The sequence below is a fragment of the Gracilinanus agilis genome, chromosome 1 (genome assembly GCF_016433145.1).
Source record: "Gracilinanus agilis isolate LMUSP501 chromosome 1, AgileGrace, whole genome shotgun sequence".
In the NCBI taxonomy this organism is placed as follows: domain Eukaryota; kingdom Metazoa; phylum Chordata; class Mammalia; order Didelphimorphia; family Didelphidae; genus Gracilinanus; species Gracilinanus agilis.
This window is the reverse complement of record NC_058130.1, coordinates 508,530,232-508,556,940: the sequence shown is the minus strand read 5'-3', so window position 1 is coordinate 508,556,940 and position 26,709 is coordinate 508,530,232. Positions and strand designations below refer to the sequence as shown.

The 26,709-nt window shown below is 35.2% G+C and overlaps 1 protein-coding gene across 1 annotated transcript in view; it reads left to right on the top strand.

Moving 5' to 3' along the window:
- RAB2A (RAB2A, member RAS oncogene family) overlaps positions 1 to 25,213 on the top strand; it is a 111,702-nt gene extending 86,489 nt beyond the window's left edge. Inside the window, exons 7-8 of the mRNA XM_044666174.1 lie at positions 19,256 to 19,324; positions 21,554 to 25,213. Of these exons, the coding sequence (XP_044522109.1) occupies positions 19,256 to 19,324; positions 21,554 to 21,649 (165 nt within the window). The 3' untranslated portion in view covers positions 21,650 to 25,213. The remainder of the gene's footprint in view (positions 1 to 19,255; positions 19,325 to 21,553) is intronic.
- Positions 25,214 to 26,709: the final 1,496 nt, after the last annotated feature.

Below are 26,709 nucleotides of genomic sequence, written 5' to 3'. Positions count from 1 at the left end.
GGTATGAAGTGGTACCTCAAGAGTTCTTTTAATTTGCACTTCTCTAATCAAGAGTGATTTAGAACATTTTTTCATATGATTGGTAGCTCTGATTTATTTTTTCATCTGAAAACTGCTCATTTTTATCCTGTGACCATTTGTCTATTAGGAAATGGTTTGTATCCCAAAATAGTCTAAGCAAGAAGTTTTTTACACTTTCTTTTTTTTTTTTTCCTTTTCCTATATACATTACTTTTCTAGCAGTTTGAGCAGAATATCTCAGTAACATAAATAAATATATATTTTTATATATGTATATATTGGTCTGTCCAGCAGTAGATATACCTCTACACATACACACACACACACACACACACACACACACACACACACACACACACACACACACACACACACCACACATGGATACACGCGCAGGACTCATTCCTTGAACCTAAATCCAGTTTGATATGATAGATATTCTGCTATAAATTGATCTGCTAAGATATTTATGGTTTATCAGTTCAATTGAGAGATGTTAAACACTCATTTAATGAAGCAGAAAAATAGCTGTATAAAGGCTAGTTAGTTTATATAGTTAAAACAGTTCAGATAAATTAGGGATCTGAACAGATGAAGACTAAATAAATTAAGTCACTGTTCTCTTAAGGTCAATAAATCTGCATTGTCGTTTCAAAGTTGTTTCCATTGGTCAGATGTATAATGTGCCCATTCATTTTTTTCACCCATTCATTTTTTTCAAAAACTAGAATCTAAGCCGGAAATTCATGAAAAAAGTATATCTAGTTGATATATGAGAAGACCAATGAAATAATGGAGGGATCCTTTAATACCTATCACATCATCTTTATGAGGTGTTTCAGTTCGTCATACCAAGTTGGTGTAGGTACTAGTTCTTTTGCTAGTAGAACCTTTGAGAACCCACATTTCCAAAGCAGAATGATATACCAGGCCCAGCTAAAATTTTAACTATATTTTAAACTGACCATTTAAACTTAAGAGTTTTGTGTTTGTAAAGGTTATGAAAGTAATTCTTTATGCTTTTATTTTGATTATATATAACAGTCGTGAAAATTTGCTTTAAGCAATAATTTATCAATGTTTGGATTTTTTTAACTTTGACTCTTAGAGGATTTTAAAAGAATTTAAAATTGCACACAAATACATTTATAAATTTTTGCAAAAATTGTCAGCAAAATATTATGTGGAAATAATTTTGCCCAAAATGCAAATCGAAGACTATCCTACTGAGTACTTAGAATACCCTACTGAAACTTAGATTAATGTCTTATTGTGTAGTGCTTCTGAGTTGATAGTGCATTCCTCACTGCAGTCCTATTAGGTGAATGTGAATGTCATGATCCCCTCCTTGTTATAGAAGAGGAAACCAAGGCCTAGGAAGCAGATGATGAGCCAATCCATGAACTACATTGTTTAGGAAGTACAGTTCTTTCTCATGTACAATATTGTCATACAGCAAGGTATAACTAAAAGTGAAATTACTCCAAACACAACTTGTCTATTTGCCATAGCCATGGAACTAAAAGATGTTAGAAATAATCTGATGTAACCCATAACCCTTATCATTTTACAGATGACTAAGTTGAGACTTAAAGAGTGATTTGCCCAAGGTTATACAGATAAACAAACACTTGAGATTAATGTAGAAAGTACAGTAAATATTTAGTAGACATTTATTGGTCAGGTTTGTTGTTTGGATTTATTTTTAAACAAACCAAAAACAGAATATTTTGGAGAAGCATCTATATTTTCTCTGGATTTTTAAAACAAAAGCAAACCAATGTGATAGATTTGGTCAGTCTTATATTTGCAAAAAAATTAATTTATTCCCTTTACAGATGTCAAATTTGAAAGTACTGAAACAAATAAACTATGTGATTTTTTTTCATCCGTTAAATTTTCTCATTCTACCTGACCTAAATTCAATGATCATGGACTAAAATTAGAATAACAGTTTAAGTTAGTGACTAAATTAGGAAGCTGTTATTAGGTAGAAACAATATCAGTAGGCCTAAAAAGTTAGTTTCAAGGAGTTATAATTTTAAGGTTTTTGTAGTTCTTCACTTCTCTTTGCCTCTATAATTTCTTGATGTTAATTTATAAAGCAAATTTTTAATCCTTTTTTTTATTACCTAGGCTTATACTATATCCTTTGTACAAAATTACAATTGGAGGGTTATAACTAGGGATTTTTGATATCTTTTCCTTAACATTTTCACTGTAGAGAAGTTAAGTTGGCTTACCCCAGCCACACAAGTAGCAAAGTGTAGCAGATAGATTTGGTATAGCAGATAGATTTGATCCCAGGTCCTTTGATTTGATAACTAGTGAGCAAAGAAATTATTTGTAGACTTCCTCATGAAAATTATTTGATTGACTTTTGACATTTTGTACCACATTTCCCTTTGAAATGCAGCTTGTTGAAGTGAATAGAAAACCAATCCCGGGGCACATCGATTGCTCCGTGGTTAGAGAGCCATGTCTAGAGATGGGAGGTGCTGGGTTCAATTTTTTTGAATCAGACATTTTCTTAGCTATGGAATCCTCAGCAAGTCACAACCACAGTTGCTCTTCTGCCTTGAAATTAACACTCAATATCTAAGACAGAAAGTGAGAGTGAGAGTGAGAGAGAAGAGAAGAGAAAAGAAGAGAAAAGAAGAGAAAAGAAGAGAAGAGAGAGAACGAACACGAACCAGCCTCAGAGTTCAAGTTCTATCTCTGACATATACTGGCAGTGTGACCTTGGGCAAGTCAGCTTATTACTTATTTACCCCAGACAGTTCTGACAACTAATTTGCCAAATAGTTATGGGTCTGCACTGGTAGACATTCTCTCACTTTCCAGAGCCAGAAAGGTAGTGTGTTATAAATGACTTGGCTATCCTTGGCATCAGGAAAACCTAGATTCAAGCCTTGCTTCCGACATGTACTAGCCCAAGTGATGATGAAAGAAATTTCTACACTACATCACAGAACCTAGTTGAAAAATGAGCAGATTCTACTCATAAAATACTTAACTATGCCATTTATTGGCCCATTTGTTTTGTCAAATGGCTTCATTAATAATAACTAAGTGGCACAATAGCTAAGAGTGCTGGACCTAGAATCAAGAAAGATCTGAGTTCAAATTTGGCCTCCAATACTGATAATTGACCCTAGGCAAGCCACTTATCTTCTGTTTGCCCTCTATAAAATGGGGATAATATTGGTACTTATCTCCCAGGGTTCTTGTGAGGATCAAATGAGATAATATATGTAAAGGGCTTTGTAAACCTTCATACACAGTATAAATGTTAACTGTTATTCAACTTTTTAACCACTATCTCTTCTATCAGGGATTCCAGGGAGCAAAACCACAAAGGAGATTTATTCCAATTTGCCTGAAAATTAAGGATTTGAGTTGGGGGGGGGGGTGTATTTAGTGTTTATCTTTAAGACAAAGGAGATATGGATAGAAGTGAAAAGAAAATTAAGTGCCCATATTGTTTAAATTGGCTTAATAAAGGCAGCAGTTTAAATACCTAGTAAGGACATGTTAAGAAGATAAAGATTTTTATAACAATAAGATTGCAAATGCAACAGATTTTGTCAACTGACCTGTGAAAGTCAAAAGACCAAAATTTTGAGCAACAATAGAATGAGGCTCTGGAGATGAAAAGCCTATACTGAAAATTACCTTTTTTCCCCTCAGCTTTCAGGGGGATTTTTCAAGAATAGCTTCTAGTAGAGTAGCAACATTGTAGTAATATAATCTGAAGTCTATAACCCTAGATCAATGGGAAAGGTTGCATTAGGAGTTTAAGAATAACAACCTTCAAACTATAGGCAGTTGGTAATTGGCGTTAAGTATCTTCATAGGAAAAAAATATAATAAGGTTCTCCAATTCCCCAGATGATGAAGCCTACAGATAACCTCCTTGATAAAGTCCATCTACATCTTCCAGCTCTGTCATTGTTTACTTAGTGTCTGACTGTATGACTTTTCATTTAGTCCCTGTCATAGCTTGTTTGAATTAGGAAACTTTGTAACTGAGCCAGATGGAAACAAAACACACTTTTTTATTATTAACATCTTTAATACTGAGGCCCAGAGACTTCCCCTTCAAAGGAGTTCTGTGTGAGATTAGTATGGTTGAATTTTTTTTTAATATTTTATTTTTTAGAAAAATTTTCCATGGTTACATGATTCATGTTTTTACTTTCCCCTTCACCCCCCCCCCCCCGCCCCCATAACCAACACGCATTTCCACTGGTTTTAACATGTATCATCAATCAAGACTTATTTCCACATTATTGATAGTTGCATTGGTGTGGCTGTTTTGAGTCTACATCCCCAATCATGCCCGCATCGTCTGACCCCAGATCATGTTCCCAAATAAGATTCTGATAAGAAATAATGAAAGATTCTTAGCTTTCTTTTTTAATCTAGCATCAAATCAGTTAACTATTTTTTATCATTTCTTGACCTTTTCTAACTAACAACAAATTAGGGGGGAAATTACATATAGTGTTAGAACTACTAAAATTTGAACTCAGTTCTCCCTTACCCAGTACACCCAGCACTATTTTTTTTTTTAACATTTACCTTCTATCTTAGTACCAATCCTAAACCCAAAGAGTGGTAGGCACTAGTCAGTTGGGGGTTACGTGACTTGGCCAAGGTCATATAGCTAGGAAGTATCTCAGGCAAGTTTTAAACACAGGTCTTCCCAACTCCAGGCCTGGTGCTCTTATCCCTATGCTGCCTAGCTGCCCCATCCAGCACTGTTCTACTAAACCAGATTGTTTCTCAGGATAGCAGCCTTTTAACAGCCTAAACTAAATTGTCTTTGGACAGTTGTGATTCTAAGGCACTCACTTCCTTAAAACCCATCTTCTTAACATCAGTAGTCTCTTGGTGATGCTACTATATGACTGAATCATGTAGCCAGACAATCTCAGAAGAATCAAAATTAAAGTTAGAGAAGCACTAGAAAGAGATGTAATTACTACAAATATATTGTAACAAGTTACCTATCAGTGATGGTTGGAGTACAAGAATAGTCATGAGGAGCATCTGGTGGCTCAGTGCATAGAGTCAGAACTAAAGACAAGAGGTCCTGGGTTCATATGTGGACTCCGGACACTTCCTGGCTGTATGACCCTGGCAAGTCTTAACCTCAATTGCCTAGCCTTTATTGCTCTTCTGCCTTGAAACTATAATACTTTGTATCAGTTCTAAGAGAGAAGGTAAGGGTTTATTTTAAAAAGAATTGACTTGAATAATTGGGAAATGAAAGTAAACCAATCATATAACTAGAATTAAGGAAACCAATAAATAGAATTAAATGTTGCATTGATAGATTGGTAGTTGGCATTAAGTAAGAAAGGGGATTGGATGTACTAAGTAGAGAAGGCCCAAGTTGGGTTCCCTAATAGGCACACAGTGATGATTTATTGACTATACATTAAAATTCTTGTAGCCAGTTCCTCAAATTGGATTTCAAAGCCCATTTAATGTAGCTGAACTATAATAGTAAACACTATGATATATTGTTATTCTGTTTCCAATGGTGCTTAGCTGCATTATGGGTCAAATATATTTTGGTAGTTTGAGAACCTAATCAGAATATTACAAAGTACTGTTGGAGGCAGATGTAGATCAAAGCATAACATTTTTCACTTTATTTGTATTATTTGAGGATTTTGATTTTATATGAGTATTCTATCACAACAGTGACCAAAATGGAAGCAAGGTGTGCATGATAATACATGTATAACCTAGATCAAATTGCTTATCCACTCTAGGAGGAGTAAGGGAGATGATTTGGATCTTATAATTTTGGAAAACACGTTGAAAATTGTTATTACGAGTAATTGGGAAAATACAATGTTTTAAAAAGAAAGGAGAATTTAAATGGGTTCATTTATTTGAGGTGCCAGAAATGTATATCTCACCATCGAAAGGGGGAAACCCAAAGTAAACAATGAAAAATAAAAAGGTTTATATCAAGGGGGGAGGGGAATCATAGGACTGCCCCTCCTATTATCAAATTATTGGAAGGTATTATTTATATGGTATACCCTGAGTTGACTTTTTTTTTAATCTTTTGAGAATTCAACTCACTTTTATACCAAACAAGTTTCAAGACAATAGGATATGAGTCAGACAACATATAGAATTATATGTCTCATAGAAAAGTTATACTAAAGGTTAAGTTAGAAATTTTTCCATACAGAGAATAAAGGGCCTAGGGACAGATGGTATAAATTTGCTTCCTAACTTTTTTTAGAGCAGTTTAAGTTAAGATTCAGTGGAGGAGAGTTCTATCAATGGTTTTATTGGGAACATTCTTCATGTAAGATTGAGCAATTTGATCAAAGATCTTACTAGGAAGTAAAATAATAAAGGAGACTTGGAGTTAGATCCAAGGAATAAAGCATTAATTACCATATAAAAAGACAATCTTAATATTACATTAATAGTTGAGTGGATTGAAGGTGATAAGAAGGATTCTTTTAGATGAAATAGAGAGGTGAAGTTCTTTTTGAAGTTCAGTATTTCAGAGGGCTTGGAATTTCATCTACTTATACTCCCTCTAGTGATACAGACCACAAATACTCCACACATTAAACAGAGACATTTTACTGATTCCTATGGCCAACCTACTGGTAATGAATGTCTCTTTCCATGTAGGTAGAGTGGTCCTTAGATGACGTATACACAGTCCATCATTGGACCTACGTTTAAAACTTTCATGGCCTAGCAATATTTTATAGGGCCAGGGTTATCAGATTAATACTACAAGAACGTAAGCTTGAAGGAAGGCTTTAGGGGAGTCCTTTTACTTATAAAACAGTACATATGCTTCACCCTATATATAAGAAATATAAGCAGAAACAGCAGAGTTATGAAAGACTAAAGTCAGATTTTGTTTCATTTGTTCTAATCACTGATTTCTGAGCTCCTATTCATTTTTGGAAAGAAGAATGTAGAGTTGGGAGTAGAAAATGGGAATAGCAAGGCAAAAATAACAGTAGGTGGCCTCTAACTAGCAGTCTGACTTTTGTTATTTAACCTCTGATAGTCTTAGTCTCTTCAGATGTAAATTGAGGATAATTTTCTATTCCTGCCTATCTTCCATGATTGATGCAAAAATAAAATGAGGCAGTATATTCAGGTGCATTTTGAAAATAATAAAGGACCTAGCAAATATGAGATCATTATTTGAGCACCTAAACACAATGCCTTGCACTTACTAAGTGCTTGTTAAATATTTCATGTTTTCCAATACTTTCAGGGGCTCTTCATTACTTAATTATCTGCCTCATAAATTTATGCTTTGATAGTATACTTTAGAATTGACAGAATTAGAAAATTAGAAGACCTGGATTCAATATTGCATCCCCATTTCTCCTCCACTCACATCAGGAACTTGAACTCTTGACCCCAGAACCATCTTGAATTCTGATAGACGAGCTTTTGCATTATATTGCCCAGATTCAAGCTTCTACTTCAATTCCCCACAAGAGGACTTCCCATTCCCTTTTCATGACCCCTTTATTTGTTTCTAGTGTAATTTTTTTAGAAGGTCAAGACTGTCTTCCTTGTATATATTCGTACCCAGTGCTTAGCATTATTCCTGACACACAGTAAGCATGTAATTAAAATGCTTTATATGTCTTTTTGTTTCTGTTTTCTTTTCCATATAGTGTGGTCTTTGGGAAAGGGCATGTCACCCAGTTTTCCAAGAAGAAATATATAGACATAGATCAGTGAGTTTGGTTTATTCCTGATGAAATTCTAGAATTTATGTTTCAGGAGATAGCTTTTGGAAAAGGTAGTAGCAATCACTAAAAGAGCATGACTTTATCAAGCACAGGTCATGCCAGACTAACTTCATTTCATTCTTTAACAGAGTAATTAGAACTATCTAAAAATGGAATGGCAACCTCAATGGGTAGTAAGGTTTTCCTTCATTGGATATCTTCCATTAAAGAATGAATTGTTGTCTTGTTGGAGACATTATAGAAGGGATTACTAGTCAAGCAGAATTAGGTGGATTAAATTTAACCTCTGAGATCCCCTTCTAACTCTTAAATTTTGTGAAACTGGAATTGCCAAATCCATTGAGAAAGGGGAAAGGGAGAAGGGAGGAAATGGACAGTGACAAACTTCATTACCTTTTCTCAGTACTCATCTTTCTTAACCTCTGTAGCCTTTGACATTCTTCACTACCTTCTGGATAGTCTCTACTCTTTAGGTCCTAGTGATACTATTCTCGATTTGCCTCCTATACATATGAATACCTCTTTGCAGGACCTTCATCCATGCCACAGCTGCTAACTACAGTTGTCCTCAAGGCTATCAGTATTAGGTACTTAACAGTGTTCTGGGCACCATACTAAGCTTTTGGGAGACAAAGAAAAACAAAAACAAGGTCTCCATTCTCAGGGAGTCCACGTTCTAATGGGAGAGACAGCATGCAGACCATGTTTATACACAATAAATGGGAATAATATGAAAGGGAAAGCAGTAACTGGACTGGGGAAGTTGAGGAAGAGATCCAGGAAAAGCTTTCAGAAGGTAAGATTTGACCCTAAGGCTTAAAGGGAGCTACGGAAGCCAGGAGGCAAAAGTAAGTGAGAGCATTCCAGGTATGGGATAATAGCAGGTAAAAAGGCCCAGTGCTGGTAGAAGTCCCTTGCTCTCTGAGCCACCATTTGTACATTTGTAAAATGGAGAAAAGGTTGAGGGAGGTGACTTTTAGGGTCCCTTATGGTTTAAGCTCTATGTCAAGAGAACGTACATTCAGATCCCAGCTCAGCCCCTCACCACCTATGTGACTGGGGAAGTCACTTAGACTTTCCGGGGCTATCTGTAAAGGGATAGACTAAGTGGGCCTCTAAGACACTTTACAGCTGTTAAGTCTATGTTCCTGTGTTCTTCTCAGAAAGCCACACAACCAGGCCACCCTTCCTAATTGATCATTTTCTCCTGTCTCCCTGCTTCACACAAGGTCCTCTCCTTCACTTTCTCTTCCCCCCAAGCCCAAGATCCTCATTCTTGTATACTGTGGAGCTGCCAAGACAGAAAGTGCTGTGTCTTTGGGGCCTTAATTCTACATGTCCCACCCCCTCCCCAGTCTCTGTCCTCATCATCCCGAACCTACCCCCACCTGACTTTGCAGAAGACAAGGGAGACAGAAAGCGATTGCATCCTGCTGGAGGTCAAATTGGACACACTTTCTCAGTCAGACACAACATCATGCAGTTCTTCAACACCAGCTCCCATAGCAAGCAGTGGTGTTTGAACTGCATCTCAGTGTTAAGCCCTTCCTTCTCTTTCCCCCTCTCTGCATTTCACTTGCTTATCTCAGCTCCCATGAGTTCTGTTGCCTTTGTTTTTCCCATATCTGTATATCCAGCCCGAGTCTCTCCTCCATTAGTGATTTCCACTTGTCTCTTGGATATTGGATGTCATTTCATACATGGAAACCATTTCATATTCAGCATTTCCAAAATAGAATCCATCATCTTTTCCTGTAAACCCCACTTGTACCAAACAGCCTCACTGCTCCCCAGGATACCACCATTGTTGAAGTCAAATAGGCAGCTTGGTGTCTCCTTCAATTCCTCAGTGTCATCCCATATATCTGATCTGTTGCTAGCTCATGTTTTTGCCTTCACAACATTTTTCATTCCTTCCCTTCCTCAGACACCATTCCTAATTCATGCCTTCCTCACCTTGTTCCTAGACTTTGCAATAGCCTACTGTTACATTTGCCTTCCTCAAGTCTCTTCCCCACTCAAATCCGTCCTCTGTTGAGCTGTCAAAGTGATCTTCCTAAAGTACAGGTCTGACTGTGTGACCTACTCAGTCAATAAAATCCAGGGGATTTAGTCTCTAGCCTCAAATATAAAATCTGCTTAGCTTTAAGTCCTCTTTCATCTGATCCTTTTCTTCCTTTCCAATCTTCTGAAACTCCTGTCAATGCACTCTTATAATCCAACTCCCATACCCCTTTCCCTACACTTCTTGGTTTCCCTAGCCTCCTTCAAGATTCATCTCTGTTCTCAGATTCCGTAACGGGCCTTTCCTGATCCACCACCTGTTAAGGCCTTCCCCCGCCCCCCGCCCCAGATAACGTTTCATCTACTCTGTATATATCATACATACACCTAATTATTTCTATTTTGTCTCCTCATTAAAACGTGAATCACTTGAGGTCAGGAACTATCTTTACATTTCTTTGCACAGGCCCTGGGACATTGTAAGCACTTAAGCTAATTAACTGACCAATGGAGAAAGTGCAGGCTGTAAGAAAGGCAATGCTTTCTAGAAATTTCTCAGTCCAGTAGATTTAACTATTTAAAACTAACATTTATATGACAGTAAGATTTACAAAGTATTTAACATGTTTTACCTTCTTTTGACTTTCATAACCACCCTGTGAGCCTAGTAGAGATGCTATTATCATCACTGTTTATCAGTGATTAAACTTAATCATAGTAAAGGATAAGAAGTTATCTGCTTTGAGATAAGGAGCAGAGTGTGGCATTAGGAATTAGTTTGGAGCCTGTCCCTTTGGATTGTGCAGAAGATAATCTCAATGACAAGAACTATTTCCTTTAGCCCATGAAATTTTAAAATTTTAGGATCTGCTATTGTGTCCTCAGTAATTACTATAGAAATGTGGCAGATTAGTTCCACCTTCCAGTTTATTTGGGATCCTCCTTCCAGATACACCTTTAAAAGCTATTAGGATACTCTCATTTAACTTTCCTGTCATGTTTTCTTTACACTTCTTTTCTACCCCTGCTTTTTACTGCTTTATAGGACATGTTCAATGGATAAATTCCTAGTCTTAAGTCATCATTTCCTTTGGCTGCTATGGGAACAGTTTATCAAAGATAACAGATGTTGACTGGATAGAGCAGTTAATACAATATTTTAAACTCTTCTTTGTGGCAGTTACTTTTCAAAGGTGTAGAAATGATCATTGGAGACATTGTCTTTATCCTTTTCCATTTTTCAGCTTCCAGGGCAATAGGTTAGGTTGGAACTATCATAGTTACATGTAACCTCATTTTCTCTTCATCTTTTGGTGTTTATTTTGACTTTTGCCATATCTCATTGATGATCTGAGTGCAAAGACAGCTGAGAAGTGACCAGCCTACACCCAATAAACCATTTATTTCTTTTCTATTATATTGTTCAACACTGAGATAGTCATTATGCTTTAAGAGACTAAAAGCCTTAGGCAACTCTTTCATTTCATAATCCCAAACTACATTTTTCAACACATTCTTTTACTGTGTTCACCTTCAGATTAAAGAAACCAGTTACTAAGATATATGTTGACTTCGTTTGGATCAAAGATTTGTAACTTTTTTGTATCACAGACTCTTTTGACAATCTAGTGAAGCTTATGGACCTCTTCTCAAAATACCAATTTTAAATAAATTAAATAAAATACATAATGGTACAAATGAAATAGTTAACAAAACAGCTTTAACAAAACCAAGCTCATAGTTCTTAAGTTTAAAAGATCTTGTGTAGTCTCTTCTTTGTAGAACTTCTCTACCTCTCCATCCTTTGCAACAAGTCTTGCTACTTAAGCAGAAGTCATCTTCATGGTGTCTTTTACTTTTGCTCATATTTGCTCTGTATAATAAGATGAACAAGAATTGTATGAAAAGTCTATTAACTTTGAGCACATGATAAAGTCAGCTCTGCAAACTACAGTATTTGCCTCTCCAAAGAGAACCAGTGAGCCAGCCTTCCACTTAGCTACAACTTGCATGTGTCTTTCAGTTTCAATTATCTATTAAGAACATCAGTGTGGTATGATGCAATTATCACCAGTGATTTGGACAAATATTATACATTCGTAGTACCAACTGATGAATTAATGTTTAGAGCTAGTTTTAAAAGACTGTAACTTATACAGTTCTCTTTTTTCTTTGCATGTTTAAATGTTCATGTTTAAGAATATGATAAAATATTTTTTTTAAGGACATGATTATTAGCCCTCTGTCCCTATTTTTGCAATTCTACTACCATCTCTTAGGGAGATCATAGATAGCACAACCCTGAAGCACAATAGTGTTAGCTCTAGAGTAAGAGAAGGCAAATTCATCTCTGACACTCTATGACCTTGGGCAAATTACTTAAACTTCTGGGCCTCAAGTTTCCTCATCTGTAAGATGAGGGGTGGAACTAGATAACCTTAGGAGTTCCTTCCAGCTTTAGATGTATAATTCTATCTTGTATTTTTCTTTTTTTAATGCACTTCCATCACCAAAGAAATCTTATAAGCTAAAGTTGAATTAATAATGACGACTCTGAGGTCTGGCCATTGAATGAGTTCTCAGTCTCCCTCAGTTACCCTAAAATCCCCACATCAGTTTTAATTAAAATTGCTCTGTAGCCATCTTTCCACTATCTTGTATTTGTAAGTTTATTCCTTTTCAACTTCACTCATAAGAGCACTTAAGTTAATCTCTTAACAAATTTAATCCTACTAGATTTGGCCCAACATTCTAGTACATATATATGTTTTGTCATCAGCATGCCAGTGATCTCTCCCAGCTTTTTGTCTTCTGCAAATTTGGCAAACATGACATCTATGCCTTTATTCAAATCATTGATTAAAATGTTGAACAGCACTAGACCAAAAATAGATCCCTGGAGATAGTATATTGGAGACCTTTTTGCAAGTTGCTTTTGAATCCTAAAAGGACTTCAGCATTGAAAGGTTGGTTTAAGAAGTGACCATCCACAAAAATAGTAGATTTATTTTGCTGAAATTTCAGTAAACTGTATCTACAGCATTCCCCTTTCATTTGTTACCCTATTGGCAATTAGGTTAGTCTGGTATCACTTGTTTTCAGTAATGCCATAATCTTTGATCTCACCACTTCTCTGTGTTCACTAATCTCTGCAATAGTTCATTCTAGTATTTTGCTGGGAATCAAAGTCAAGGTCACAGGCCTTTTAGTTTAGAAAGTCATTGTTCTTTCATTTTTTAAAAACTAGGACAGCATTTGCCTTTCTCCAACCCCCGAAATACCCTTTTCTCCAAAATCTTTGGACGATTACTGACAGTGCCTGTTGCTTCCATACTCTAGGACAGCGTTGGTGAAGGTTTTCAAGTTCACGTGCCCATACTGCAATTTCAAGCTGCCTGTGAGCCCCCCACATTACCCCAGAGAGCAGTGGGAGGAAGTGCTCACTTTGGGCAGCTGGACAGAGCGGGGTTTGCAAAAAATGTCCTCCAGCGCTGGGAAGAGGGGGAACGGAGCAGCTTCCCTAGTGCCGGCTCTGCACGCATGCCAATACTTCGCCAATGCTGCTCTAGGACATAGTTCATCTGGGCCTCTTTCAAGCTACTCCTGGCAGTCAGGGTACTCTTCTTACTTTCTCCTGCTTTATCTTGGTTTTCAGTTCACCATTAATGATTTTTGTTCTGTCCTTTCAATTCCTATATAGTCAATGATATAACTAGGGTGAGTGTCACCAGGGGTTTATCTCAAGACATTTACAATCCTTGCATAGGAATATGTGAGTTCATCACTTTGATACCAAGAATAATTAAATTAGGAAGCTACCATAACATTGCTTCCTCCCCCAGTGGCAACAGCGTAGTTGAGTAGCCCTACCCATCTTTAATCGATTCTTTTCTCCCTTTTTCTCCCAGGGCTTCCCTAGCATCAGCCTTATGGGTCCTTTTGTGCTGCTGTACTTTTTCTTTTCCACTCTCACTGAATTGGTAAAGTTTTGAGTATATTATTAAGTCCTGACAAATTTTATGAGAGTGTAAACACAAAAATTGCCAGCTTGAGCTCTAATAGAGAAACTTCTTAACAGAGAAAACAGAAGCATTAATAAGAATTGAGTGGATCTACTTTCTTTGCATCGTCCTGAAGAATGTTAAGCCATATGAAGAAATCCAGGAACCAGGAAGACTAGGAAACATGATTAATATCTATAGGGACAGAAACTAAAGTAATATTATTATTAGGAACAGGAAAAGCTTTTGAGAAGCAAAATTAAGGAATAAGAATTAAATAAGAAAGCATCATAGAGGGAAACAGATAAAATCAGTTAGATAAGTTTGTTACAGACAACTTTTCAGGAGGGCATTCTTTTATAGTAATGACATACTAACTATGAAAATGGAAATTAGTAATTAGACATATCCTAGAATACCATAAAAGTAGGGCTGGGAGTCTGACTGTGTTGACTAAAAATATAGCCCCTTAGTAGTCATCAAGTATAGTTTACAAAACAATTTAAGTTTTATAATACTGACATTTAGTAATTAATCTCTTATTAGAACTGCTAAAAATTATTGAGATTGGCAGATTTTATTCACTTCCTACCCCACCCATCGTCAAACAGCTTATCATTAGCATTTTTTTCTTATTGCATGACAAAGGGAAGGAGAAGGGAATTGTAAGTGAAACCTGTCAGTTGATATCCTTCCATTTAAAGGGAATTGGGAAGAATATGACCCTGTCCCCTATCTGTTATCTCAGCCTTATATCTGTTCCTTGGGGAAAAAAAACATAAATCCTTGTCTATGTCAGAGTATATCATTCTCATTGGTATTTTTTTAAAAAAATACTCAAGCCAACTGAAATACTCAAAATGAGTATTTAAAAAACTCAAAATGAGCTTTGATAACTCTTAAGATAGCCACCAGATGGCAGCATGTTACATAAACAAAATTCAAATATTACTCTATTTTAATGAGAAGGCATTTCAATATTTTTGTACTTTTATATATTTTAACTGTGTGTGTATGTGTTTCTGTATCAGATTCCATGGTATCATGTGTTTCTCCTTTACTACTTCCTATCTTTTTTTTTTTTTTGAATGATATGTTTTAAAATAGCTTATTATCTTGAGGTCTATTGGTGGCATGCAGGTATTTCCCAGAATTGAAACACTTGCAAATAGGCAAGAGAAGTAATGGCTAGAAGAAAAGAACCTGGAATTTAATAAAAAATGACCTGGAGATGGCTATTATTTTTACCTTCATGTTTTTAATATTAAGGAAGAAGAAATGTTGAAAGGATCAACAGAAGCAAAAGGTTCATTGCCATTGACTTATCTATATGGTACTTGAAGAAATTGTAAATTGTTGGTTTAATGTTGACTGACATTAGTTTAAAAAGACAGAATGACGGGCCAGCCTTGAGGGCAGAAAAACCTGGGTTTCAGGTTCCTTTTCTGAATATATTGGTCATGTTGACCCTATAACTTCACCTTATAATATTCTTGGCAACTCTCTAAGACAAATTTGGCTTTTAAAAAAAAATTAACTGTTTAAATTGTCAAGTGTTTTAGCTTCCCACAAAAACACGTTCTATTTTGTAGTTATTAATGCTCTCTGTGACCCTTTCATTAAAGATTTTATACCAAATCGATTTTTATAGGATTGGACTGAATGATACTTAAAAATTCATTCAGATTATGTGCTCAGAGATTTAGAGCTGAAAAGAAGATTGTCAGCTGTTTAACCTGTCACTTTACAGATAAGGAAACAGACCCAAAAGGGTTGAATAACCTGTTGATAGGTTATCCCAAGTAGTAAGAGGCATGTGACTGAAATGAAACATTTCAATGCCATTTTTACTTAATCATTTAAATAAATATATTTCTAAAATGTTTTACATGATTGCACGTAGAAAGTCTATATCAGATTGCTTGCTGTCCCAGGGAGAAGGAACAGATGGGAAGAGGAGGGAAGTTAGGAAGAAAAGAGAACTCAAAATTTTTTAAAATTAATGTTAATTAATGTTGCATATAATTGTGGGAAGATAACATAAGTAAATATATTTCTACATTATATTTAGACTAATACCCTAGCTTCTTAATCAAATCTGATTGTACTTTTTTTAATTGCTGAGCTATCACAGTGAACGGTAATCATTGTACTTAGGTTCTTACACAATAAAGCTAAAAAGATTTGTTCAGTCCTACAACTAATGATAAGCTCACTGCTGGGTTTTTGTATTTTGAATTCTTGTCCCATGTTTACCTTTACTTTTAGTTGTCTGTTTATTGTGGCCAGTGTCAGTTAGCTTGCCCTTTGAAACTACTTCACCATCACCCATTTGAATTTTTTGTGATTTAGGAAGACAACTGATTGTTTCTATCATATCTAAAAGGGATCTGTAAGCTTTCATTAAGCATCTGCCATATGCCAGGCACTGCTAAATGCTGGAGAAAGATACAAAGAAGGGCAAAAGATAGTCTGTGAGTAGATACTGAGAATCTTTCCTATTAAGCATATGAGCTTTTAACCTATGGAGTTCATGCTAGCTGCCTTGATTTCTCAGAGATTTTTGTTGCTTTGTGGTTCTTCAGTATATTCCAAGTGGTAGAAGTTGTATAAATGGCATCTGGCTAAGTAAAATGTTACTGTAGTTATTATGAAATAAGATTTGGGGCAAAATTATTTCCAATTGAAATTCTCTAAGGTAGATTCTTACTTATTTTAAATAGCAATGGTAAGAGCTTTTAGTTTGACATTGTTATATTGCTTGTCCCACACTGAATAAACCATTTTTGCAAATAAACTACATAGGATATGTCCTATTCCCACAGAAGTCAGCATTTTGTAAAATTCAAATTATTGTTTTCCAAGACTAAGTAAAAATTTTTAAATGATTCTCCTATGTAAGAAATTAGTTTTGCTAAACGTTAAGAATTTGTTAAATATCTTCTTATTCTCAAAGTGTGCTCTGCTCAATTTGAAGCCATAATTCACTTCAAATAGATAAATAATATTTCCAGAAGGAAAAAAAGAAAAGATTGTCCAAGGATAGTTTTGAGAGATACCTGTACAGTGTCTCTTATCATTTAGAGGCCTAAAAATGCTTTTTTTCCCCTTGGGAGTCTTCATAGAATATGAAATAATCACAATGAAACATCATTATTTATTGCATAGAGAATATAGCTGTTGTGTAGAAAGAATACAGGATTTCGAATCAAAAGATCTGGGTTTGAATCCCCTCCTCATTAGTTCATTGGCCTGTATTGCAAGTCACTTAACTTTCAGTGAGTTTTATTTAGGTTCTTCATCTACAAAATGAGTACCGATAGTTATACAACCTGCTTTTACAGGATCATTATAAAGTTCAGATAAGATAATTTTTTAAGTGAGGCAAGTAGGTAGCATAGTGGATAGAGCACCAGGCCTGGAGTCTGGACAACCAGGGTTCAAATCTGACCTCAGACATGCCCTAGCTTTGTGACCCTGGACAAGTCACTTAACCCTAGTTGCCTAGCCCTTACTGCTCTGCGATCTTGGAACTGATAATTTGTTTTGCTTCTTAGAAGGCAAGGACTTGTAATAATAATAATAATAATAATAATATGCAAAGCATTTTCTAAGACATAAAGTGCTATTTATGTGTTATTTGTTAAAGAGTTCTCCATTTGAGGTGTTGAATTTTATGGTTGAATAATGTTACCATTTTTAGGAATTTAGCATTTTTCTGTGTGTTAGGATTGGGATTAGGAAAAGCTCTTACTTTCTTCTTCTAATTGCCACCCAGGCAAGGTCTTGCACACTGGCAGCTGGTATATCAATTTTCCTTTTTCTAAAGGCTGCTTTAACTTATAGGAGCTTGGGGAAAGTATCCAGAATAATTTTATTGTAATGAAAGCAGTCCTGTACAGTGAATGAGTAGCCTATATCTTCTGACTGTAAAATGCACACATCTTTAGTCCATTAGTTATAGGTGCACTTCAAAGTTTTTACCAAGTGAAATATTATAAACTAAGTATAATACATTTATTAGTGACTCGTGAAATTTTTAAATAGCACCGTTTTCTTGATTCATTTGCACCGTTTTAATTTCAAAAAGATTCAGTTCCTTAGCAAGAGGACACATAATTTGACACATTTTACAACAGCGGCTAAAGTATAAATTTGTGTTCAAAGTGAAGTTATAACACATTCCTAGGACTTGAGGTTCTTATGTTTTAGTTAAATATGAAAAAGTTGTTGCCTCCAGGAACTCTAGCTTTGTGAATTTTTAAAGCCTTTCAGCTGTAGTTTTTAATTAGTCAGATTTATATGGCTATCATAATAATTGAAATGTTATTGGAAATAAAGATATGGGGAGTTTTCCCCTTTTTATATGGGAAAACTTCAATTTTGAAGAATGTGAATCAATTCAAAGTTGGATAAAGGCCAATTTTTCCTTTGCAACTCTAGCACACATTTGAAAAACTCACTTCCTAAGTGCCTTGTGAATCTGCAATGATTAATTCTTCTCATTATTTTGCCGCAAATTCTCATGACCCTCCGTGATGATTCGATCACCCACTTAGAGTTTATGCATATTCATATCTCTCTACTCCTGCCGCAGTGGTTCAAGTCTCCTTCACTAGCTATGGTGTGTGCTTGGTGCAGTAATTGAGCTGCAGTAGATTGATTACTCTGGGGAGCTGTAAGGCCTTTAAAGGTGAAAACATATCAGTCCTGTTAATTAGGAAACAAAGCTCTGGTGGCAAGTTCAGCAGTCAAATGCTTCCAGTATAGAAATGACAAGGGGTATGATTTGTTCCTCTCCGTGAATCCTGTTTACTTTTTTATATTTGAGTTAAATCCAAAGCAGTACTAGTGGGCTACTGCTGAGGGATAGAACCCTTTCATGAATTTTCATAAACTCGGGTTGAAGAAATTCAATATGCATTATTGATAGTATTAACTAACAGTTTGTCACATCTTCAAATACAATGTCCTCTAGCTGTTATTGAGTTTATATGCCTATCTCTAGTCTATTATTTTACATTATATCCCCTTTCTATTTAAAGGTTCTTGTTCTGGATTTAATTTTATTATAGATTAATTGAAAGTACAGTTTAGTCATATTGTGGGAGAAAATGTTAACTTTATTCAAGGTGGTATAAAATTTGTTAATTTGTTGAGCCTACTATAGGCCTGTCCTTTAAAACTGAATGAATATTACTGCTCTAATCCTAGTAGGAGTGTTTTTTTTTTAAACAATCTTTTTGATTAAAATTGTTGTCTAGTTGAGAGATTACAATTGACGCTGCAAAAGATGATGCTATTTACATAGGTTAAATTGTTTCTACACCCTTTACTAACTAGGTATTTTGTTTCTGTATTTGCAACTTTTCATCTTTTTTTTTGCAATAAACCATAGGTGTTCATTTTTTTTTTCAATGAATCTAATCTTTAGGGGGGTTTTGTGTTTTTTTTTTTTAGGCATTTATTAATACAGCGAAAGAAATTTATGAAAAAATCCAAGAAGGAGTTTTTGACATTAATAATGAGGTAATTTCTTTCATTGTCTGATATTTAGGTTCAAGATAAAAAACAAAAACAGCATGAAATGTCGGTTCTAGAATGTGTGAATCTCATTATGAAAATCTTTTAACATTATATAATTTGAGCAAAAATCAACATGACACAAGGTTTTGATAACCACATTAAAGACTTGACACCTGAATTTATATTTGCAAGTTTATGCTTGCCATTATTGTAGAGTTGCTAAAAGTTGTGATAAAAATGGATTAAAGTAAGTGACCCTATCCATCCATGAGCCAACACAAAATAATATAAATCCCCCAAAGAGGAAAGAAAATCCACTTTCATCCACTTGTCCATATGGTGTCATCTGCTTCTAGGAATAATTTTCTAGCATATAGGTGAAGAGAGGCCATGTTGCCAGTAACAGATGTACTGCACTCTGGGCTATCCAGTGTACTTGAAAAATTTCACCAAACACAACACATCAGGTTTTTAGGAGGCTGAATTACTGCATTGTAGTATGTTGTGAGTTTAAATAAAATTATGTTCAGCAGATTTTAGTCACTACATTATGAAATGTATACCATAAAGCATACAAATGGAAGTTTTTGCCTGGAGTTATGTTTAACCCAAGGAGCTAAGCCTCACTGCGCACTGATCATATAATACACTTTAGAATTTTACAAGGGATCTGTCATGTAGCCCCTACAAGAATCAGCTCCGTGCAAAAGGGACTAAATCATTTAATTACTTTTGGATCCCTTCAAGTGCCTAGCACAGTGTTATACATAGTAGTGCACTGTTAATTATTTATTAAATAGCCTCGTATTCCTATTACATTAACATTTCATCTTGCCGAAACTGAGATTTTTTTGTGCTTGTATGGTTAGAGGAAGAAAAAGAAAGGTTTTCCCAGCAATTTTAAAAGTTAGGAAAACACTGTATAGGGAAGCTACAGTAGCTGTTTATACCCCATGGCCTATGCATAAATGAGGCTTTCATCATTTCAACAATATTCCTATATGTACAACAATGTCATATACTTTTTTTCTAAAGAACAAAGTAAATTCCTTGTATTTTATGATAGGTGCATTCATACTTGTAAATCTTTATGGTTTTAAACATTATGCCCCTTATAAATGTATTAATGTGACCATAGAACTTGTTAGTTTAGAGGAGATGCTGTTCAGAGACTGATGCCATATAAATTGAACAGTAATTGGGGCCTCTATTTAAAAAGGCCCCTTTCATTGTTTCTGTCTAGTTTCATATAGTAGCTGACTGCTTTACTGTGCCTTATGGAGCTTTGATTGCAATATGCTGTCAAGAGCCAACAGTCCGTGCTATTTATTTGGCTTAATGCCAAGTCTGGCTCCTTGATTCCTCAAGAAGTTGCTACCAGCCCAGAGGGGGCAAAACCAATGAGCCATAGGGCATGCTTTTTATTAAAGAGGAGTCAAAAGAGCGAAAAGAAACCACATCAGCTGCTGTCAATACTGAGCTAGTGCCAGAAACCCCAAGGCTACTAGTGTTGCAGAACAACTGCCAAGCACTATAAATCTGAGATTTACTGTGACGCAAAGTTTCCTTAAGAGCTTAATTTCTGAAGCTACTGTATTACTTTTCTCAAAGTGCTGTATTTTTAGGTAAAATCCACTTGAGGGAGTGAGGGTTAAGATATAAGTGCGAGTTTGATGAATGAAAGAAATCCGCTGTGTGTGGGTTCTTGGCCAGTTGCCATGTCTTTGGGGATCATAGAAATTATTGATGACACAGAACACTCGTATGCCCTTAGCCTGTACAGCCGATTCAACATGCAACAGAAATGCTGCAGAGAAAGGAGACATTTTATATTGTATTATAGCAGCACAGGCTTTTGAGTATTTTTCTCTTTGAAAGTTTATTTGAAATAAAATTATTTTTAAAGGATTTTACATTACAAGGAACTCATAAAAACACTCCACATATTTCAGCAGCCATTTACTCTGGGCCTGTTCTGGTTAGCAGGTATTTTTTTTTTAATAAAATGCCACAGCATTTTGGTTTTTTTTTTTTAGAGGAAAGGTCCTCGTTATTGATTTAACATTTCTGATTATGACTTAGATATTGTTCGGTATGAGTACTTGCTAAACTTCTTAAGGTGGCAAGTCAGATGACTTAAAGGGAAGACTTGCTAAAAATCTGATTTTATGTATTGCAGGTTTGGTTTTTCCCAGATGAAATTCACTGTTTTCCCCCTTTTAATTATTTCAGGCAAATGGCATTAAAATCGGTCCTCAGCATGCCGCTACTAATGCAACACACGCTGGCAGTCAGGGAGGACAACAAGCTGGTGGAGGCTGCTGTTGAGCCTATTTTTACTTTCTAACTGCCTGAATGGGGCCTACTAACTTGTTCTTTCACCCTATCTCCCACTGCTCAGCTGAGACATGAAACTATTGTGAAATGGCTTTATGTCACAGAAGACTTTATCCTTCAAATTCTTGTATAACTTTGAATAAATGGTTAATGTTCACTTAAAAGACAGATTTTGGAGATTGTATTCATATATATTTGCATTTGATTTCTAGTTCAATTGATGTGATTATTTTTGTTAAATGTTGTCTTGTGCCCTTGACTACAAACTGAATTGTATTAAACACTACAAAAGTCATTGGAGTATTTTAAATCAGTTTGTGTAGTTAGGTTTCCCAAGCACCTCTGGTTACCTATTGTTTAATATTGTAAAACTGTCCTCAAAAAGTTTAATTTTCAAGGCTATAAAGAAAAACAGAAGGTCGCTTTTAATTCTGTATTTATCATTTACTTTCTGTATATATAGTTTAATAACCTGCTTGGGTGTATTTGCCAAGCTAGAATTCTTTGATGCATTTGCATAAAGTCTATACTGTTTAGAGCTTGAAGGTGATGACTACAGAAGCATTGTTAGGAATTGCTTGGACCCAGAATTTTAAACCTTTTTGACATTGTTAGCATGTTCATCTTTTTCTCGTTACTATCCAAGTCCAAGAAGAATGCTTGATGTATATTACTAAAAGCTATATATATATACATATATATATATAAATATATGTTAACCTCTTTTAATGCCAAATGTTTGCTGTTTGAACACAATTTCCATTACACTTCTTCAGAAATGCATTAGTTGTTTGCCTTAATGAGTACTGTAGATAAAATCACAGTATGAGTACAAAAATAAAAGAGGAATTAATATGTGTCAAAATAGCACCGCAAAGAATTAATATCCAGATTCAGTGACACATTATGAGGACTTCAATCTTTTTTCTGAAACATAATAATGTTTTTGTTTTTCGTTTGTTGACATGATTTCTAAGTACATTTTTCATGCAGGACAGTTTTCCAGCCTAGATGTACAGTGAATGTGTAAAGTTTTTCTTTTAGTGGCAACCTGTAATCTTTGATATATGGTAAGCATCTTGTCTGTTTTCAAAGGGGGCATGACAATAAATCTGCCAGATGAAAAATCCTGATAAAAATACAGAAGCGGAAGAGCTTTGGTAATTGGTTAAACTTACAGTAGTTTTATCTTTTTTCCTTTCTCTTTCCCTTGGCCTATAATGAAATTGTTTTAGCAATGCAAAATAAAATCCTATGTATAAAAGTATTCTTTTCTTATTATACCACATCTTTTTTAAATTACACGTGGTTTTGAAAATCCATTACCATTTTCCACAAGTATTTGGATAGGCAAAAATATCAGAGTACTCATCGACTTCAAATTGGATTTATGTTCTCTGCTAACAAGTGTACTCTAAAATCATTAATATCTACTTTCCATTTCCCATTTTAGCATTTTGAGAATTGATGTGGAGGAGGAACAACTTTTATATTTATAATTTATCAACAGTTTAGCTTTTTAAATTAGACATTTTGAGTTTTTGTCGTTTGTTTTTTTAAGTGCAAGTTTATACCTTTCAGGCACAAAGCAGCAGAAAGTAGTTTTGCCTGAAAGAGGGTAGAAGTTATTTTGATTGCATTCACAGACACTTACACATACTGATCTGACCTGAAGATATATTCAATTGGGCAATAATTCTTGTGGGAAATGGCCTGAAGTTATGTCATTAATTTTATTTTAACCAGCTCTCAAAAATAAAGAACAAAGCATAGTGATTTCATGTAAATTGTCATTAAATGTTTCACCCATGTGTCTGTCACCAGGCTAATGTGAACTTTTAATTTAAAACATATATCTAGATTATCTATTGATGTTATAACATTATGTCCAATACTGGTCTGAGAAGATGCTGTGTGGTCATAGGCAAAACACTTTGCCTTTCTGGGCCTGGTTCCTCATCTGCATAATGGAGATGTCAGATCATAAATCTCGAAAATCTCTTACAGCTTTAGAATGAGGCGATTCTAATTGATACCCTGATGACATATCTATAAATAGTCCACTAAGACAACATCTCTGCCCACTTTCTGTTGTAGAGTATGAAGATTTTGTGCAAGTGTTAGTTTCTGGGCTATTAGATGCATAGTTTGGTATGCTGCTTCTTGCCCTATTATAGAGTAAGGAGAGGAAAGAAAGGTAAAGGACCATTTTGTAAGTCAGAACTCAAATTCAGGAAGTCTGCCTGCGTCTGCCGACCTCAATCTTCCCTTATTTTGTGGCAGAAACTGATGTGCCTAGAAATATATGCCTAATGATAATAAGAGCTCCCATTTATAGTGCTCTTTAACATTTATGAAGTGTTTTCTATATATGAAAGCCCTGTGACTTGGGCTCCAAAGGTATCATTCTTTCCATTTTACTGATGAGATGACAGGCTCAGAAACATGGTCACTTGCCCATGAAAATAAAGTAATTCTCAAAACAAGGATTTGATCCTCCTAGGTGTCCTGATTCTGAATGAGGCTGTAGAGTCTTATGCATATAGTCTTTCCACTGCACTACTGCTGCTATTTAGCTCTTTATAGTTTGTTACTAGTGCAAAAAGCCTTGGTTTATGCATAATCTCAGTCAAATAATGCACATTATTAGCCTCCTTTACCTAAATGAGTAGATGTAATGAAATACGGTTTTGATTCATGAAATACAAACTCTTACTGTCTTAAGTTTCTAGAATATTTGATTCTTTTGCGCCACTATCATACAAGTACTTTTTTGTAATGATGGCAGTTGTCACTTAGTCTTTCTACACTCTGGTGCAATTATTTCATTTATTCAGTATATGGTGGAAAGTTACTTAAAATTTTGGAAAGTTGTTATACAGGCTCCAAAGCAGTTTAATACATTTATAACAGTATCTCAACATGTTGCAAGTTTTCTCTCTAAGGCTCCCTATGTGCTATTCTAACAAATTTGGAAGTTCTTATGAATTTATAGCTCTGAGCAGCTACAGTATTTTAGCTATCTAAAACTTGATTCAGTAGAAAGCTATTTGCATAAGGGCAGCTGCTTCTCTAGCCATGCATTACAAACTAGGGGGGAAAATTTATGAAATGGCCTTTTTACACACAATTGCTTTTGAGAATAATTTTGAAATTACCTGTTCAATTGGAGAATACAGTCTATTTCTATTTGTCTGCTCTCATGGGGGGAGTGTGGGGGGAGATGGAGAACACAAATAATCCCAAACCCATCTCACTTCTAGCTCTGTTGTGATTTGCAGTTTGGGATCTAGCTGAGGAGATAAGGGAAATAAGGCTATGGACGACGACCTATCAAAGTAGAGTTGACTGTATTAGTCAAAACTAATGTTTCAACACTTGTTGGGGTCAGAGGGAGTCTCTACTCCCACATTTCTCATGGAAAAAATTTATTCCGTGTACTTGGGCTGGATTCTCCAAATTACTGTTGTCACTTTTCTAGAAGTATGGGTCTGTAAAATATAACATTGTACCTGATTATGGAAATTATATAAAAATTAGTTTAACCCCTTGAAAGAGTACTTAGTATTATTCTGTTGTCATTGTATATTTGACTAGATATTAATTTGTTTTGGTAGAACTGACTTCAACAGACTTTCGAAACATTATTGTGTATTCTAGGTTTCGAATCAGTCAAGAAGGATTTATTAAGCATCTACAATAATGTGCTTAGGCCCAAGAAATACAAAAACAAAAGTGAAATGGGTTTCTGCCTAAAAGAAATTTGCATTCTGTCAAGGAGATAAGTACATCTCTGGTTATATACAAAGTAATATGTATGACCTTTACCACAAGCTCTGGATTCATATAAACTAAGTTCATGCTTGAGCAGAAGATTGACCCTTAAAAAGGCAGGTTCAGGGTTTTTTCTCTAATTTGTTGCCTCCACCCCAGAGTAATTCCAAGAAAATCTTTAAAATAAACCATAGATGTGGATCATTTCAAAGGTCTCCCCAGAAAGTGTGTAACAGGGTCGCTTATAGAACAAGTAATCATTGTACAATATTAGTAGCAGGTAAGAGGACAGTTTATTCCCCACCACCACCAAAAGTGCTTCAAACAAACAAAAAGATTTATAAGGAACAAATCTCATTGGTCCTACAAAATTCTCTTCAGCATAAACTATATTGTTTGATCTTTTTCACTAAAGTCATTCCTCACTTAGGGATCCCTAAATTTTGTTAGATAATCAAAACTAAAATAATACAAATGTTTGCTTAAAGTAAATACATGCAAATACCCTTCCTTAAGCACCATAGGGCTTTTTTTTTTTAAATCATGTTTTTGCCCTATTTTTTTTTTTTTTAGATCAGGGAATCATAGGCCATTGCATATTTTCATGAATGTGAAAACGGATTGCCTAAGGGATGATTTCACTTAATACCCTGACTTTTTTTTTTAATATAAATTATTTACTTAGAATTTTTTTTCCATGGTTACATGATTCATGGTTTTTTTCCCCTCTTCCTCCTCCAACCCCTCCCCCCCAGAGCTGACAAGCATTTCCACTGTGTAATACATGTGTCATTGTTTGAAACCCTTTTTTAAGTGTTAGAAATCACATGGGAAACTTTTTAACATTTTCTCTGGGCTTTAGCAGAAATTCATTTAGAAGAAAAAAGTTCAAAGAGCCTCATGATAATTTATAAGCTTACATAGACCACTTTTCTACCTTTAATAGAAATACCCAGTGTAGCAACTCAAATTTAATTTCTTTTTAAGAGGAAAAAGAATAGGGCAATGATCAATAAAATGACATAGATAAGCAATACAAAGACCAGAGTGGGATGAACAGGAAAAGAGGCCATGGCATATAAAGTCAATTGGAGGATGCTTAACTTGGAGAAGAGGAAGACCTGAAGAATTATGTGGTATGGTTCCTGACTTCAAATATTCATAGGCCTGGCATGTGGGAAAGGGGTCTATTTGTTCTGCCTGACTCCAGAGAGCAGATATAGGAATAAAAAAAGTGTAAGAGGAGATGCAAAGGAATAGATTTAGGCTTGATAAAA